The 14,583-nt window shown below is 38.0% G+C and overlaps 1 protein-coding gene across 2 annotated transcripts in view; it reads left to right on the forward strand.

Moving 5' to 3' along the window:
* The window catches only part of LOC133880977 (transportin-1), a 33,874-nt gene that overhangs the window by 14,620 nt on the left and 4,671 nt on the right, over positions 1 to 14,583 (forward strand). For both annotated transcript variants that reach the window (XM_062319942.1, XM_062319943.1), the window contains exons 3-21: positions 1,011 to 1,100; positions 1,311 to 1,388; positions 1,494 to 1,574; positions 2,086 to 2,136; positions 2,382 to 2,467; positions 3,242 to 3,308; positions 3,401 to 3,457; positions 3,550 to 3,579; positions 3,693 to 3,752; positions 3,914 to 4,027; positions 4,729 to 4,842; positions 6,239 to 6,337; positions 8,798 to 8,923; positions 9,029 to 9,103; positions 9,295 to 9,366; positions 9,499 to 9,609; positions 12,834 to 12,917; positions 14,029 to 14,136; positions 14,397 to 14,498. In XM_062319942.1, the coding sequence (XP_062175926.1) occupies positions 1,011 to 1,100; positions 1,311 to 1,388; positions 1,494 to 1,574; positions 2,086 to 2,136; positions 2,382 to 2,467; positions 3,242 to 3,308; positions 3,401 to 3,457; positions 3,550 to 3,579; positions 3,693 to 3,752; positions 3,914 to 4,027; positions 4,729 to 4,842; positions 6,239 to 6,337; positions 8,798 to 8,923; positions 9,029 to 9,103; positions 9,295 to 9,366; positions 9,499 to 9,609; positions 12,834 to 12,917; positions 14,029 to 14,136; positions 14,397 to 14,498 (1,605 nt within the window). The remainder of the gene's footprint in view (positions 1 to 1,010; positions 1,101 to 1,310; positions 1,389 to 1,493; positions 1,575 to 2,085; positions 2,137 to 2,381; positions 2,468 to 3,241; positions 3,309 to 3,400; positions 3,458 to 3,549; positions 3,580 to 3,692; positions 3,753 to 3,913; positions 4,028 to 4,728; positions 4,843 to 6,238; positions 6,338 to 8,797; positions 8,924 to 9,028; positions 9,104 to 9,294; positions 9,367 to 9,498; positions 9,610 to 12,833; positions 12,918 to 14,028; positions 14,137 to 14,396; positions 14,499 to 14,583) is intronic.

The raw sequence follows: 14,583 nt of genomic DNA on the forward strand, positions 1-14,583 counted from the left end.
TGAATGAAGTACATGTGCTAAAAAGCTTCTCTACGATTTATAACTATTTTGTATTTCTTGTAGCTCTTTAACATATGCTTGGACATGATTTTGGGTTTAAGATGCATTGGATAATTGGGCGGGAACTTTTTAGAAATCTGGTAATTTGATATGGGCGTGCAGCTCTAAAATAGTGCAAGGGCTACAAAAGTAATTCAGTATTAAGATAAAAAATGTGTAACATGATTTCTTTACGGGGCTTTATAAGGTGATAGGAAGCAGTACTATTTGGCTATCATGTAATATCTATTTCCAGTTATTGTGTATGGGAAACCTTGATTTTTTGGAGCCTGGTGAACAAACCTGGAATTACAGAAAAGCGTTTATGTTTGTATTTTGGACTACGTGGATAAGATTGCTATCATCTTCAGCGAAATTTCATTTCCTGCTGTATTAACCATTCTATGTGGGTGGAACTTGCTCCCAAGCTAATACTTCTCCTGGCTCAGTGCTTTTGGTAATCCAACAAAAACAGAGGGAGTGGCCCACTCATATTGAAGAGTTCACAGATGGCTATGATTCTATCAATGAGCTTGAGAGGATAAATGTACAAGATACGTTACCTATGATTTTTATTGGCATAGGAAACCACTCATGTATGGTCATTTCATCCACATATTGTCATCTTCATTATTTGTCCCGATTCCCGAAATGTTTGTAGGGGTTGGCTGCACAAATTCTAGTTTTTAGCTGTACTGATGTGTGTTGTGTGAGTGAGCAAATAATTTTTTGGTTTATTTAATCCTAGGATGCGAATTCTCATTCATATGGCATTTCTGACAAGGTTTTTATGGTGTTCCTTTTATGTCTATTTGATATCATTTAGTTGCAACAGTTATAAGCACTTAAGTGGCGTCAATAATAGTATTTCTTTTTTAAACTTTAGCTCTTAATAACGAAGAAGTGTTTAACTTATAGCTTTTGTATAAATTTTATAATTTTTGACTCCTTGATGATATGGTGTAAGACAGATTTGCGAGGATATCCCCCAAATTCTTGATTCAGATGCACCTGGCTTATCTGAACGCCCTATCAGCATTATTCTTCCTAGATTATACAAGGTAATAGATTTTTCTTTTTTTCAAAAAATTCCTTTGTTTTATGTTTATCTTCATTTTATACTTATAAAAAAAAATGTTTATCTTCATTTTGCGTCTTCTGTTGAGCTAAACTTATGGCTGTTCTGCACTGGAGTGTGTAATAAAACCTTTTAACTTTTCATGTTGCTTTTTTTTTTGGTTGATTTTTGATCTGGTTTTTGTTTATAACAGTTTTTCCAGTCACCGCATGCCTCATTGAGAAAGCTTTCCTTGGGTTCTGTTAATCAATACATCATGTTGATGCCCGCAGTAAGTATAATTCAATAAATTGCTTTATCAGTTTCCTCTGAACCTTTTCAGCGAAAATTTCATCCACGGGGTTGATAGTTACTATTATAAGCTAATTGTTCGCAGGCTTTATTTGTATCTATGGACCAATATCTTCAGGGTTTGTTTGTTCTTGCTCATGACCCTGCCTCAGAAGTGCGAAAATTGGTAAGGACTTTCTCCTTGTTCTAATGTCCCTGAGTTTGTTCTGCAATAAAAGCATCTAATGCAATACTAAAATAAGTTCACCAGTAGAGATGAAAGTATTTTCTCTTAAATTTTTAATCTGTTTACGGTTAAAAACCTTAGTTATGCACAACTATTTGTTAAAATCTTATTGGGCATAGCAGATCTTTTGCAACGCCTTAGTTTCCCTTTCCATATCATACTTAAGTATAAAATATAATGTCAATGGCAGATGAAATAAGTTGTGAATATATGATATTTTGTTTTCTCTTTCTAAATTTGTAATTGGTCATGTTGTTGAGCACTGGTATTTGCACTTAGTACTAAGATGGGTGGAGAGTAGTGCTTTTGCTTACACCAATAGTTGTTTTTAGCTATTACACTAACCACCTTTGTGCTTCTTAGTGGTTTTGTTGTTTGATGATGGACGTGGAATGCTGTTAATGTCTTATAAGCTTGTCTGTGATCTCATCTATTTCTTGTATGCCTATAGGTCTGTGCAGCATTTGTTCAGCTAATCGAAGTCCGTCCATCTTTCTTGGAGGTAGCATATTTTTCTGGGCGGTTATAGTATTAAGCACATATTATCTGTTTTCATCATGTACTCTTTCCTTCATTGCAAGTTTTATTACATGTTGCTTTCTTTTAGTTTTCTCTTGAGTGCCTAGGGAGTAATTCTGTTGTGCTTCTCAGTATCGTACTATCTTATCTTGCAACGCCTATTGTATATTTTAATGCCACCTTTCTTTTTACTGGTGCTGATGCAAATTTTTTACATTTTTGGTGCAGCCACATCTGAAGAATATAATTGAATACATGTTACAAGTAAACAAGGATACTGATGATGAAGTAGCTCTTGAATCCTGTGAATTCTGGTGATCCTCCACTTTGTGATCTATTGAATTAGATATGAATGTCTTGGCAAGTAGCATGGTAGCCATTTGTGTAGCGATTAGATCTCATGCAAGAGAGATTGGTAATAGATGTTAGGAATTTTCTTTTTCTGATTCCTGCTTCCCTTCAATCTTGCAACTTCTTATTTTTTTTTGTTAAGGTGCCTTCAATAAGTAGATGGGAGTAAAATGAGGTTTTTAGTGCTTGCTCCCCTTTTTTTTTTTTTTTTTTTTGTGCATGCTAAATTTAGTTGATTTAATGTTTAGTCTTTTAATGTGTTTTGTAAATTAGTGTGTGGCATCAGTTGGTTATGCTTGAGTCTAAATGGTATGATTATTTAAAGGCTTTTGACATCTGGTGGAGGTAATTTACATGGTAGATAATTTTTCCAATCTCTCTAAGATTATTAAATAATGATCTTGAAACTATGTTGAGAGACTAAATTTGATATATCTTGCAACGTTCAGCTGTGGGTTTTTTTTTTCACTGAAGTACTCTATGCATGGAGCAACAGCCATTATGAAATTTATGTTGATAATTGTGGTGTGGCTATTTGATCTCCTTTCCTGTAAAATATAAAAAATATATATGTTTTCCACGTTTCGTACGGCACTTGTAAGTGAGAAGATTATGGCCTTTGGGTTATGATGTTTGGAATCTTAGCCATGGACTGGTAAAATTTTCTGTTAATTTTTCTTTTTAAATTTTTTGGTCCTTTGATAAGCTTCCTTTTCCACGTCGATTATGATTTGTAGGTCTGCTTACTGTGATGCCCAGTTACCACCGGATAATTTAAGAGAGTTTTTGCCACGCCTAATTCCGGTATAGTTAATTCTTTGTTGAGATTTTTCTTGACAATCATTTTTTTCTGGAGTCGCGTGCAATTCTGTTTAACATATCTATTGCGCTTGTAGGTTTTGTTGTCCAACATGGTTTATGCTGATGATGATGAATCAATTGTGGATGCTGAGGTTAACTTTTCTGTGTCAATTTGTGTTTTGGGTGTATCTGTTTGGTTATTGCTGTAGTTCATAATTCAACTGGCTTCAATTTATTGTTGCAGGAGGATGGGTCTCTACCAGATCGTGATCAGGTTAGAACCATGTTCCTGGGTTTTCTAATGGTTTATATGCTTCTTTCACTTGTAACATCCTGCTCATTCAAGTTTGAATTTATTTTTTCTTTTCTTCTAATTTTTCCCTGCAGGATCTCAAACCTCGTTTCCATTCCTCACGATTTCATGGATCTGATAATGTGGAAGACGATGTAAGTAGCAACATCATCGATGTTCTTTTTGCTGATTGGGATTGTTTGGCCGGTCAAGTCTACTCCATAAAGATCACTTAGTTTTGCTTTCATTTAACTATTTTTTTAAAAGATGACACCATGGGTGCGAAGTTCTTCTAAATCACATTTTTCAAATACAGGATGATGACATTGTTAATGTCTGGAATTTGCGGAAATGCAGTGCTGCTGCTCTTGATATGATCTCTAATGTGTTTGGAGATGACATTCTTCCAACATTGATGCCTATAGTTCAGGTGATTGATTTATTTGGCATTCAATGTAAATATTTGAATGTGGAAGGATATATTTATTTTATTGCTTCTTTTTCTTCATTTTTTTAATCCGTTCTCCATAGTAGAATTTTAAATGAGGAGCTATTTTTTTTCCTCATTTGACCCTCCCTCGCTTTTACCTCCCATTCTTCTTTTTCTTTTCGTCGTTGGTACAGATGGTCCTTGTATTTGACCATAAAATTTCATGGTTCCATAATGTTGAAACTGCAATTTTAATCTTCGAGGTTTTGATTGATTATTTTGTCATTAAGACAATTGATTTACTGAGCATCTTCATGATGTTCAAGGATATTTATTTATTATATGGCTAACTTAGTTTGAAAAATATATTTGCATTTTTCTTCTTCTTTTGCGTTACTTTATGAAAAATTCAGAACATGTGCTAGTACTATGGAAAACATTCTCATTCACGTACATGCACAAGATTACGAACAAGACTTGAATTGCTACTGATATGATCAATTAAAACATGATAGCTGTAAATTGTAGTTGAATATATTACTTTTTTCAAAAGGTAGTTGGTAACATCAGGTAGGATTCTTCTACCGTGTAAGTTTTGACTGCAAGTTGGATCAAAATGTATCCTATTGTAGATAATTTTTGTCTCTGAAGCTAGTAGCTCCTGCATCAAAGAGATGTTTTCACTTGTTGAATTTCCACAGGCCAAGTTGTCAGCCACAGATGATGAAGGCTGGAAAGAAAGGGAAGCTGCTGTTTTGGCTCTTGGTGCCATAGCTGAAGGTTGCATTCATGGTCTTTATCCTCACTTATCTGAGGTAATATTTTGTTTAGCTAAGTTTTGAAGCATATGGGTTATGACTTACAGAATAATGGGCGAAAATATGATGCATATGTTTTTTGTTTTTTAATTTTTTTCTGCACTGTACATTTAAATATCTCCTTGGCCCTTGTCTTCTCTATCCCCATTTTTCTTGAGATCGTTTTTAATCATCACTTAGTTTTTATTTTTATGTTCATAGTATTATGCAGTTGTGTAATTCCTTACTTGTTCCATTCCCAACTAGACTGGAATCATGGAATTGCTATAATTTTGATAAAGAATTTAGTTGTCTTACTTTTCCAGTTTTATATTGATATACACCACCACCAACACAACAGTAGGTAGATTGTTGCTGCTGAGCTATAATTCTGTAGCTGTTTGGTACATTTCCCAAGACACTTTTTGGGTTTCAAACATGCAAAAAACACTTTTCAGACAACAGTTTTTTTTATTTTTTATTTTTATTTTTATTATTATTATTTTTTTAACATAAACACAAATTTATTAAATAGCACGAAGGCACAACCAAAGTTTTTATTTATTTACAAGTAATTGAAATATCATTAAAAGCGTAAGGCGCCTTTAGGTACACAAAGTATACAAGAGAAACTACAAGAGCAAAAAAAAACAAGAAGTATACAAGAGACACACCTAACTAGAACTAGATAGTTATCCAAACAAATGCGGCCCCCCCCCCCCAAAAAAAAAAAAAATAAATAAATAAAACAAGCGCAACATTTTTCAGTTTTCGTTTTTGAAAAAACTTTTGAAAACACAAACCACTGTTTTTAAAAAATATTATTGTTTATTTTCTTGAAAACATATTTGGTAACTGGTCTGAAAACTGGTTTTAAAAATAAAAAAATAGGAACCAATAGCAAATATGTGTCTTTTTTAAAAATCAGAAAATAGGAATCAATGTTAGATGTGTCTAAAAAAAATGTCTTGCCCATTAGATCTGCATGATAGCCCCGTGTGGTGGCCATTGCAGTGGCCGTCAGATCTGTGTAGTGGCCTCGCGGTGGCTGCCGGATCTTTCTAGCGGCCTCCACCCCTCACAAACAAGGGGTGGTGGCCGCCACCCATGGAGCTAGCCTCTAGTAGACCCAAATGTAAATTTTTTTTTTGTTTTGTTTCTTTTGTCTTATTTTTTTTTTTTAGAATTAAATCAAAACACTTTTTAGTTACGAAACAAGTTTTCAAATGTGGTCCTTATAGATAACACTATTCAATTTTTAATATTTCAAAACCCAAAACCGAAAACCCTTTCCGATAACTTTACCAAACATGCTCAAACTATTGTTTCTTATTCTACACTTGCTACTTAACCAAAAAAAAAAGATCTACATGTTGATAATTTTAAATCGAATTGATATTTTTGATATTTGCAGATTGTCACATTTCTTATCCCTCTTTTAGATGATAAGTTTCCGCTCATACGGAGTATTTCATGTTGGACACTTTCTCGTTTCAGCAAGTTTATTGTTCAGGTATAATTACATTTCCTTTCCATTGTCCAATTAGATCATTATTGCCTTCTTTTTTTGGCTTCTAAGAACATATAATAGCTTTTAAGTGGTTTTTCTTCTAATAAAATATTTTAGAGTAAGCACAATTGAACAAAATAACGAAATGTAAATGTTGTGGAGTACGGTAGAAAGGCAGGAGTAGTGGCTTGCTACTTTGGGGGAAACTGAATATTGACTATATTGATTAACTTGGTTCAATCTTCATGGATAATAGTAAAAAAATTTCCTATCCTATTGCAAAGAATGGTTCATAAGCTGGCTAGAAGTCAACCATGCTTCATGCTAGGTAGCAACATCATGACTCAAAATGCTTAGCTTTGGGAACTCTTAAGGCTTCACAAAGGATTAAGCTCAAGGAACTTTTCCTGTACTCTCTCTCTTTCTTGTCGGTGTGTGGTAGCACGTGCATCAGGCTAGTTCTAAGATCCAGTCTTTATACTATGGGTGTCTCGGAATGGCTTTACATGGAAGCTAAATCCTTTGAGTTTGCGGTGGAGAAGGGTGTCTCAGTCCTTTGGATTTTTGAGAGAAGCAGAGGTGTTCCTCTGCTATGTTTTCTTGGGTAAGATTCGCATATCTTTGGCTGTTGGAAACGGTAGAGGCTCTGCCTCAAGCAGAGGGGTTGAAGGAATTCTTGAAATCATCTCGGGTCAATTCTAGAGCTTTCTTTGCTCAGTAGTGTTTAAACATACATGGGCGTTTCTTGGCTCTTATGGAGTACGGGGTGGTGGCCGAAAAGGTTACTTAGTGATCCCGTAAGGAAGAGAAGGCAAGGGGTAGAGTGGTTTTTCCTGTGAGTTATGGAAGGTGTCGAAACTCTTCATTTTGTTCGACGACGCTGGTAGTAGAGTGCCGGAATCCCAAAAGAGATTTCGTGGTTGTCTGTTGACAAAAAAGTAACCTAGAGACAGTGGCGCAGAGAGCTTTGGTGGAGACGCAGTCAGTGGTAGTCGAAAATCGGACGCATGCAGAAATGCTGGTGCAAACATTTTGGGACAGGCACAAACATTTTTCACGAAGGATAGGAGCAATTTTGGCAATCTTGTCTCTAACGATTTGATTGTATGGGGGGGGGGAGGGGGTAGTAGTAGGAAAGCGGCTGGGTCTTGTATAAAGCAACCTCGATTGTCAGTTTGATACAGAATGCATGCAGAACGAAAGGAACTTTCTGGGTGTTAATGTGGATGCTGGCACCCTTGGGGACCTGTTGGTCTCCCTAAAAAATATGGTGGACCTTTAATGTGCCAGGCTGGATATGGGCCATTGACTGCACTCTTCCACAAGTTCCATCCATGGGTGGCGCACCGGTGGCGCACCTGTGCGCGTGGCTCCACGCGCCATTGTTTTTTTTTTTGGGTTTGCTTTCTTGTATTTGGGGTATTGTTGTGTGGGTTTTGGGGGTATTGTTTGGGGGTTTTCTTGGGTTTGGGGGGTTTTTTTGTATGAGGGGAGGTTACTTTGTATCTTGGGTTTTTTTGTATCATGGGGGGTTCTTTTGTATCTTGGGTGTTTGATGGGGGGTTTCTTTTGAATCTTGGATTTTATTGTTTTATGGGGGATTCTTTGTATCTTGGGTGTTGGATGGGGGGTTCTATTGGGTTTTATTTTATTATGGGGGTTACTTTGTATCTTGGGTGTTTGGTGGAGGGTTTCTATTGTATCTTGGGTTTCATGTGGGTTTTGGGTGTTGTGGGTATGTAGTTTCTTATGGGTTTCTCATGTGGGCTAGTTAGGTTGCTCCTATGTATACTTCCTGTGTACTTAGTGGCGCCTTACGCTTTTTTAATGAAATTTTCTTACTTATAAAAAAAATAGGAGTACTTGAAGTCGATCAAGTTTGAGTGACCATTTTAATTTTGTTCATCAATCTTTAACAAGTAAATAGTGAAACTTTTGCGACACTTTGGATTGATTGTCAGAGTATCCCGTAGAGCTGTTTTCTTTCCCCAGTGGTGTTACCGGTTGGTTAAAATGTGATGATTGAGGTATGGGGGGTATTTTGGGGTTAGTCTCCATGAGCTCTAAATATCATTGCTTCAATAGTACTCTCCATTCTAGTGCTTTCTTAAATGTGAGGCTTATTAGTTTCAATCTTGATGATGATCTGCCGTTTGGCATATCCTATATCAATTAAAAAGCAATAGATGGAGTTCTCTATTGAAGCACGGAATTTAATCAAACTTACAAGGTATCCATGCCCAGAGGCATTTTGGCACATAAGGTACCTGATAACACGTTAAAATATGATTCCAAGCATTTATACTTTAAATAGATGTAATACAGTGATGATATATTCATATCTAAAAGTGATTATGACTAATTATTTTACCTAGAGTGTGAACTGTTACAATCTATCCTGTTTCTTTCTCTGGGCCTGCTGGAGATTTTGAAGTTGACAACTAGACTTTTCTTCTATCTCAGGGTATTGGACATCAAAAAGGCTATGAGCAATTTGACAAGGTTCTTACAGGTCTTTTGCGAAGAATATTGGATACTAACAAGCGGGTGCAAGAGGCTGCTTGTTCAGCTTTTGCAACACTGGAAGAGGTTCTTTCTATAATTTTGTTAAATTCTTTCTAGATGCGGTTTTACTATCTCATTTTTTTGGTTTTAAGAATTTGTAAAGCTCAGTGGTGGTTTGTGAATTTGCAGGAGGCTGCAGAAGAGTTGGCACCACACTTGGAAATTATTTTGCAGCACCTTATGTGTGCTTTTGGGAAATATCAGGTTTTTTTTTTTTTTTTTTTGTGGTTTTGTTTTGTTTTTTCTGGCCTTTGCCATGACCAAGTTCCTTATAATGGTACAATGATGAGATATAATGCTGGTTGATTACATAATTGAATTTCAAATTATGCTTTATGCTTGGTATCATTGTATCTTTGGCTGCTATAAATTAATATCTTCATAATGCTATCCAGAGACGGAATCTCAGAATCGTATACGATGCTATTGGAACCTTAGCAGATGCTGTTGGAAGGGAGCTAAATCAGGTATCATCATTATGCCAAAGATGATCGCCCCCTCCCCTCTTATTTTCAGTCTGTTGTGTGCAGCGAGTACTTGTAAGCTGCATTTGTTGAGACAACAACTCTATGCCAACTGACTGTCATGATAATTTGCAGCGCAATTATCTTGACATTCTGATGCCGCCATTAATTGCAAAGTGGCAGCAACTTTCAAATTCAGACAAGGACATCTTTCCACTGCTGGAGTGTTTTACATCTATCGCACAGGTATTTTCACTCTTTTCTTTTGATCTTGTTCTACTTTTTTGGTTTCTCGAGGGATCACTGGAGTATTTAGAGTTAGTGACAAATTCTGGAGTAAATCAATGTAATTCACTTGATCTGGTTATAATTATGAATTTCAAATGGTAGCAACTGGTTCGGTGGGGGAGGGGGAGTACTCGTGACCCTCCTTGCATCAAAAGAGAATCAACTCATTGATCTCTCAAACATAAAGAGAATATTGGAAACTCTAATGTGAATCAGTTTTATTGGCTCTAGTCAATGTGCTTCTACTGTTCACCATCAATCACTAGATAAAAGTTTCTTCCTTATAATTTCCAATCTCTTCTCCCCCCTTCTTTCTCTCTCTTTCGTAATCTTTATTATTCTTATATGATTAAATTGACTTTTAAAAACCACAAAACCATCGAAATATTCTATGAAAACGTTCTCTCCTCTCTCCTCTCCCCATTGGTGGCGCGTGTAGGCGCATTCTGTTAGTCTTCAGCCTCAGATATCTCCCTTCCTCCTTTCTTTCTCTCTGACTTGCCTAGGAGTGCTAAGTAGAGAGTGGTTCTGCACTCCATAGAGTTTGTTGGATCTAATCAGCTTGCGTCTCTTGGTTTTCAGTCATGTGAGCGCCATGTGGCCGCGTGGCTGCTGCGAACCCCTCGGGGGTTCTCCTGTGCGGTTGGGTATGGAGAACCGATTCTTTGTGGAGGCGAAATCTTTCACCTTCTTTGTGGTGAAACGGTCTATTGAGTTGAGGGTGGTGGAAAAGAGGAATGGGTTCTCGGGGTGGGTTTTGCTGGGCAAGCGTTGCGTAGCTTGGTTGCTGTTGATGGTGGAAGAAGTGCTGCGAGATCGTGGTTCCGAGTTGTTCGTGAAATCTTTCAGGGAGGGTTCGAAGGTGACCATCGTTAGGTTAGGTGGCAATAGCTCTAGCTGGTTCTTGGAGGTGGCGGTTTACGATGTGGGTGGCCGGAAAGGAATGGTAGTGTTCCCTGAAGGTCGTGACGGGCGGGGGTGGGGTCGTGTTTCTGGGGAGTTGAGCAAAGTGTTGGTTTTTCTTGGTTCCAAGATGGTGTCGTCATCTTTTAGTGGCTCTCCGGCGGGGAAGATATTGGGTAAGGTAGCGGGCGTTTTGTCGTTCGCTGAGGTGGTACGCTCGCCGGTTCCTGTTGTAGTTGACGGGCCTCAGGTTCAGTCGGTGCCTGTTGTTTGGTGTGAGATGGAAGCTTATTCTGATGGGTCGGGAGCAGGAGATGATTCGGTAGGCCGTGGACTGCTACGCAATGGAGTGTTTTTCTTCTGATCCTCTGCGTAAAGACCCTCTTGTTGGTGGCTCCAAGATTCGAGGTTCTTGTGGGTGTAGTTTGGCGTGTTCCATACAAAGGGTTGTAGTGCGTGAAGGGGACGCTTTAGAGGGTTTTGAGCGTAGGCTTTTTTTGGGCTTGCACTCCTTTGTTGGGCTGAAGTGGAGAATGGGCAGATTTGGGTTGGGTCAGTTGCTAAAGAGTGGTTATGGGTTGGGCTGGAGGCGTTTTAGGGATAGGTCCAGTAGAGTGGGCTGTAGGTCTAAGAAGTCTTCCATGTCGGGTTTTGATTAGGTTTGGGGCTTCAATGCTTTTTCTGTGGGTTTGAGAGCGAGCCGGGTTTCGACCTTGGGCCAGACGGCTTCTCCGGCGCCAATTGCTTCAGGTTGTTCGTCAGGTGAGTACTCGGTGTCTGCTGTGCACTCTCCTTCTCTGAAGGTCTCATCTCCGGCGGCTTTTGTGGAGGTGTTTGCCGCTACTCTGGAGCAGTCAGCCGTGGGTTGCATCCAGACGCTTTCTGCAGCTGAGCTGTCCTCGGCGTCCTTGGTGAGATCTGCTCTGGGTGAGGGTCCTCTGTTGCCGTCTTCGTCTGAGGCTTACTGTGATTTGCTGGCTCCTTCTTCGGCTCTAGACGGGTTTGGTCCAGCCCCTGGCGTTTGCTTATCAGAAGCGGCAACTCTTGGTGAAAGGCTACGTTATTCTCTTCCTGTGATGTTGGAGTTTTGAGCACCTATTTACTCGTCGGAATCCAAGTCTGTGCTTAAATACTTCTGGAAGAATAAGGTTGGCAAATTGGATAAGCATCTGCTTGAGGAGGCTCTTGAGACTTTCGATGTTCCCAAGGCTTCTTCCTTGCTGTCATTTGGGGTTGCTACCAAGCCCTTGTTAGAACCAACAAAGGACGGGATAGTGTCTACACCTGTTCAAGTCGAGGGTTGTCAGCCTATTCTTCGGCGTGGCTTTCTTCTCCCAAGGGGCACGGCCCCTTCTCCTTCAGAAGTGGGCGAGTCTCCCAGGGCAGCCTTTGTTGATGATTCTTCGCGGGGAGGTGGTCTTAAAGAGATTGGTGGTCCTCCCGGGGCAGCAATTGATCTTAGCCTCTGTTTTCAAACTTTGGGGGTCTCACACGAGGGGAATGAGAAGGACTTTTTAGAATTCATGGCTCTATTTGATGCAGAGCATCATCTAGAGGCTCCAGTCTCCACTCTTAAGTTTAAAGGGTGTCGTGAAGTGAAGAACCTAGAGTGCACAATTAATTATGATGCCAGGGGTTTTGGTTCTAGCCAGGATAAGGCAAGAGGGCCTCTGATCTGATGTTTTAGTCTCTGGGTTATGTGGGCTGGTTTGGTAGGGGTCTTTGAGTTTCCTCCTGTTTTTGGATTTTTCGGGTGTTTTTCCTCCCTCCCCGCTCTCTCCTGTTTTGGTTTCCTCTTTGTATACTCCCTGTATGCTTATGGGTGCCTTTTGCACTTTTTAGAAAATTATCTATTTATCAAAAAAACCACAAAACAATTCACATCACAATAACTTGGGAATATATGAATAATTTGTTTTTTTTTTTTTGATAAGTATATATGAATAATTACGAGGGTCAAAGTTTGAAAAGTTTTTTTTTTGGTGGAAATTTATCATACTAAGGTCTTCATCTTGAGTTGAGTTCAAGAAGCCTGATCTCTCTTAATCCGTTCGAGTTCTTGTAAACAGATAAATCCTGCTTGAGGCAAGTATGTCACATATATGCTTGTTGTGCCAACCACATACATTCATTCATATTTTTCTAGGTCATAAACGTTTCATTGAAAACTATGCTCTATTTTTTTTTAAGATATAATAACTAGGAGTTAAAAGTAAATATGTGGAGAACAACTAGGAGTTGCTGTAATACAGAAGAATAATGTGTTTTTCTCCTTCCAGGCATTGGGGACTGGATTCTCTCAATTTGCTGAGCCTGTATTTCAGAGGTGCATAAGCATCATCCAGACCCAACAATTGGCAAAGGTTTCAGTAATTTGATATCTTGATTGTCTATGAATCAGTGGCTGTGATATACTTATTTATTTATTTTTTTGCTTATCAATCATTAATATTACTTTATGGTTCTCTGAAGATTTCTCTGTATTTAATGTTAAATGTTACTGTTCTTTGTTAATATTGGGTCTGTTTGTTTTAAATGTTGACATAAAAGTTCATATACATCAAACTGGAAATAAGAAAAAGAAAAAGAAAAAGAAACAATAGTTTATGATCCTTTCTCAATTTGAGATGCCTAGCCAGCATTATCATTGGCGGGAGAAGACATTTGCTACATAAAGTATCATAGAAAGGGCATAGCATAATGTATTATAACGTGAAAAAGTTTACTTGCTTCCAAGATCTTTCAAGAATTTTTTATTTTTATTTTTTGATAAGTAATTAAATTTCATTAAAATCAAAGGGCGCACCTAAGTACACAGGACGTATACAAGAGAAACACCTAACCAAAAAAAGATAAAAAAGATAAAAAAAAGTCATGGAAACTAGAAATATGGAAACGATCATAGGCAGTCATCCAATGGAAAATGGAGTTAAAGAATAAGGCCTTTAACTCCGCCACTGTCTTCTCTGTCTTTTAAGAAAATTATAAAAGGTCTTTTGCTTTCAAGTAGAGCTTCATTTCGGAAATTCCAAAATTCTGGTTGGGTAGTTGTTTATCACATCGAAAAAAATCATTGGAAGACACTCTTTAGTATGGATACCAAAATAGCACATCGAGTGTATGTCATCTTGCCTTCAAAATTCATAACTTTTGTCTTCGAACAGATTTTCATTCTTTTGAATTGTGAGAGCAACTTAAGAGAAATCAACATGTGAAATGCTGTGGGAATGTATTACGAATTTTAGCAATATATTCATCATTCAGAATCCTGTGCACGTTTACATGCTGGTATCACATCCATATAATTTTTGAAACCTCAAATATTCTGCATTGTTGTGGCATTAAAGTCACTTTTGATCTGCATGGTATTACATAAACCTTATAGTTTCTGTTTTCCTCTTAAAATGTTTGATCCCTTCAAAATATGGTCCGCTTGTAATTTTTACAAGTTTTTTCTTTGAACTTCTATTGCAGGTTGATCCTGTTTCAGCAGGGGTTCAATATGATAAAGAGTTTATTGTATGCTCTCTTGATCTGCTCTCTGGACTTGCAGAGGGTCTTGGCAGTGGGATAGAGAGTCTGGTATTCCCCTTTTGCTGAAATTTCTTGATCAAGAAAAGATATGAAAAAAAGCGTAATTATGAAATTTCTTGATTGTGCCTAATTATGAATAATTTGTCCAAAACGTTGTATTAGTGGATTGCAAGTGTGTCTGTAGCAGAGCTGGGATACAACATTTCTGAATGGAATGTGGATATTTTATATATTAAGAATACTTAAACAGGATATGGCTTGTACATTGACATGCTTAATTATGTGTGCTTATATTACTTTTTCTGTAGGTTTCACAAAGTAATTTGAGGGACCTGCTTCTGCAATGTTGCACGGATGATGCTTCTGATGTCCGGCAGAGTGCCTTTGCACTTCTTGGGGACCTGGCAAGGGTAAGTCGAAAACTTTATCCATCACAAGACCTAATTTTACGCCCATCCCTTAGGATGGGTTTGCAACCCGCGGCTTGAGCTGCTT

This window comes from Alnus glutinosa, chromosome 11 (assembly GCF_958979055.1).
Source record: "Alnus glutinosa chromosome 11, dhAlnGlut1.1, whole genome shotgun sequence".
Classification (NCBI taxonomy): Eukaryota; Viridiplantae; Streptophyta; class Magnoliopsida; order Fagales; family Betulaceae; genus Alnus; species Alnus glutinosa.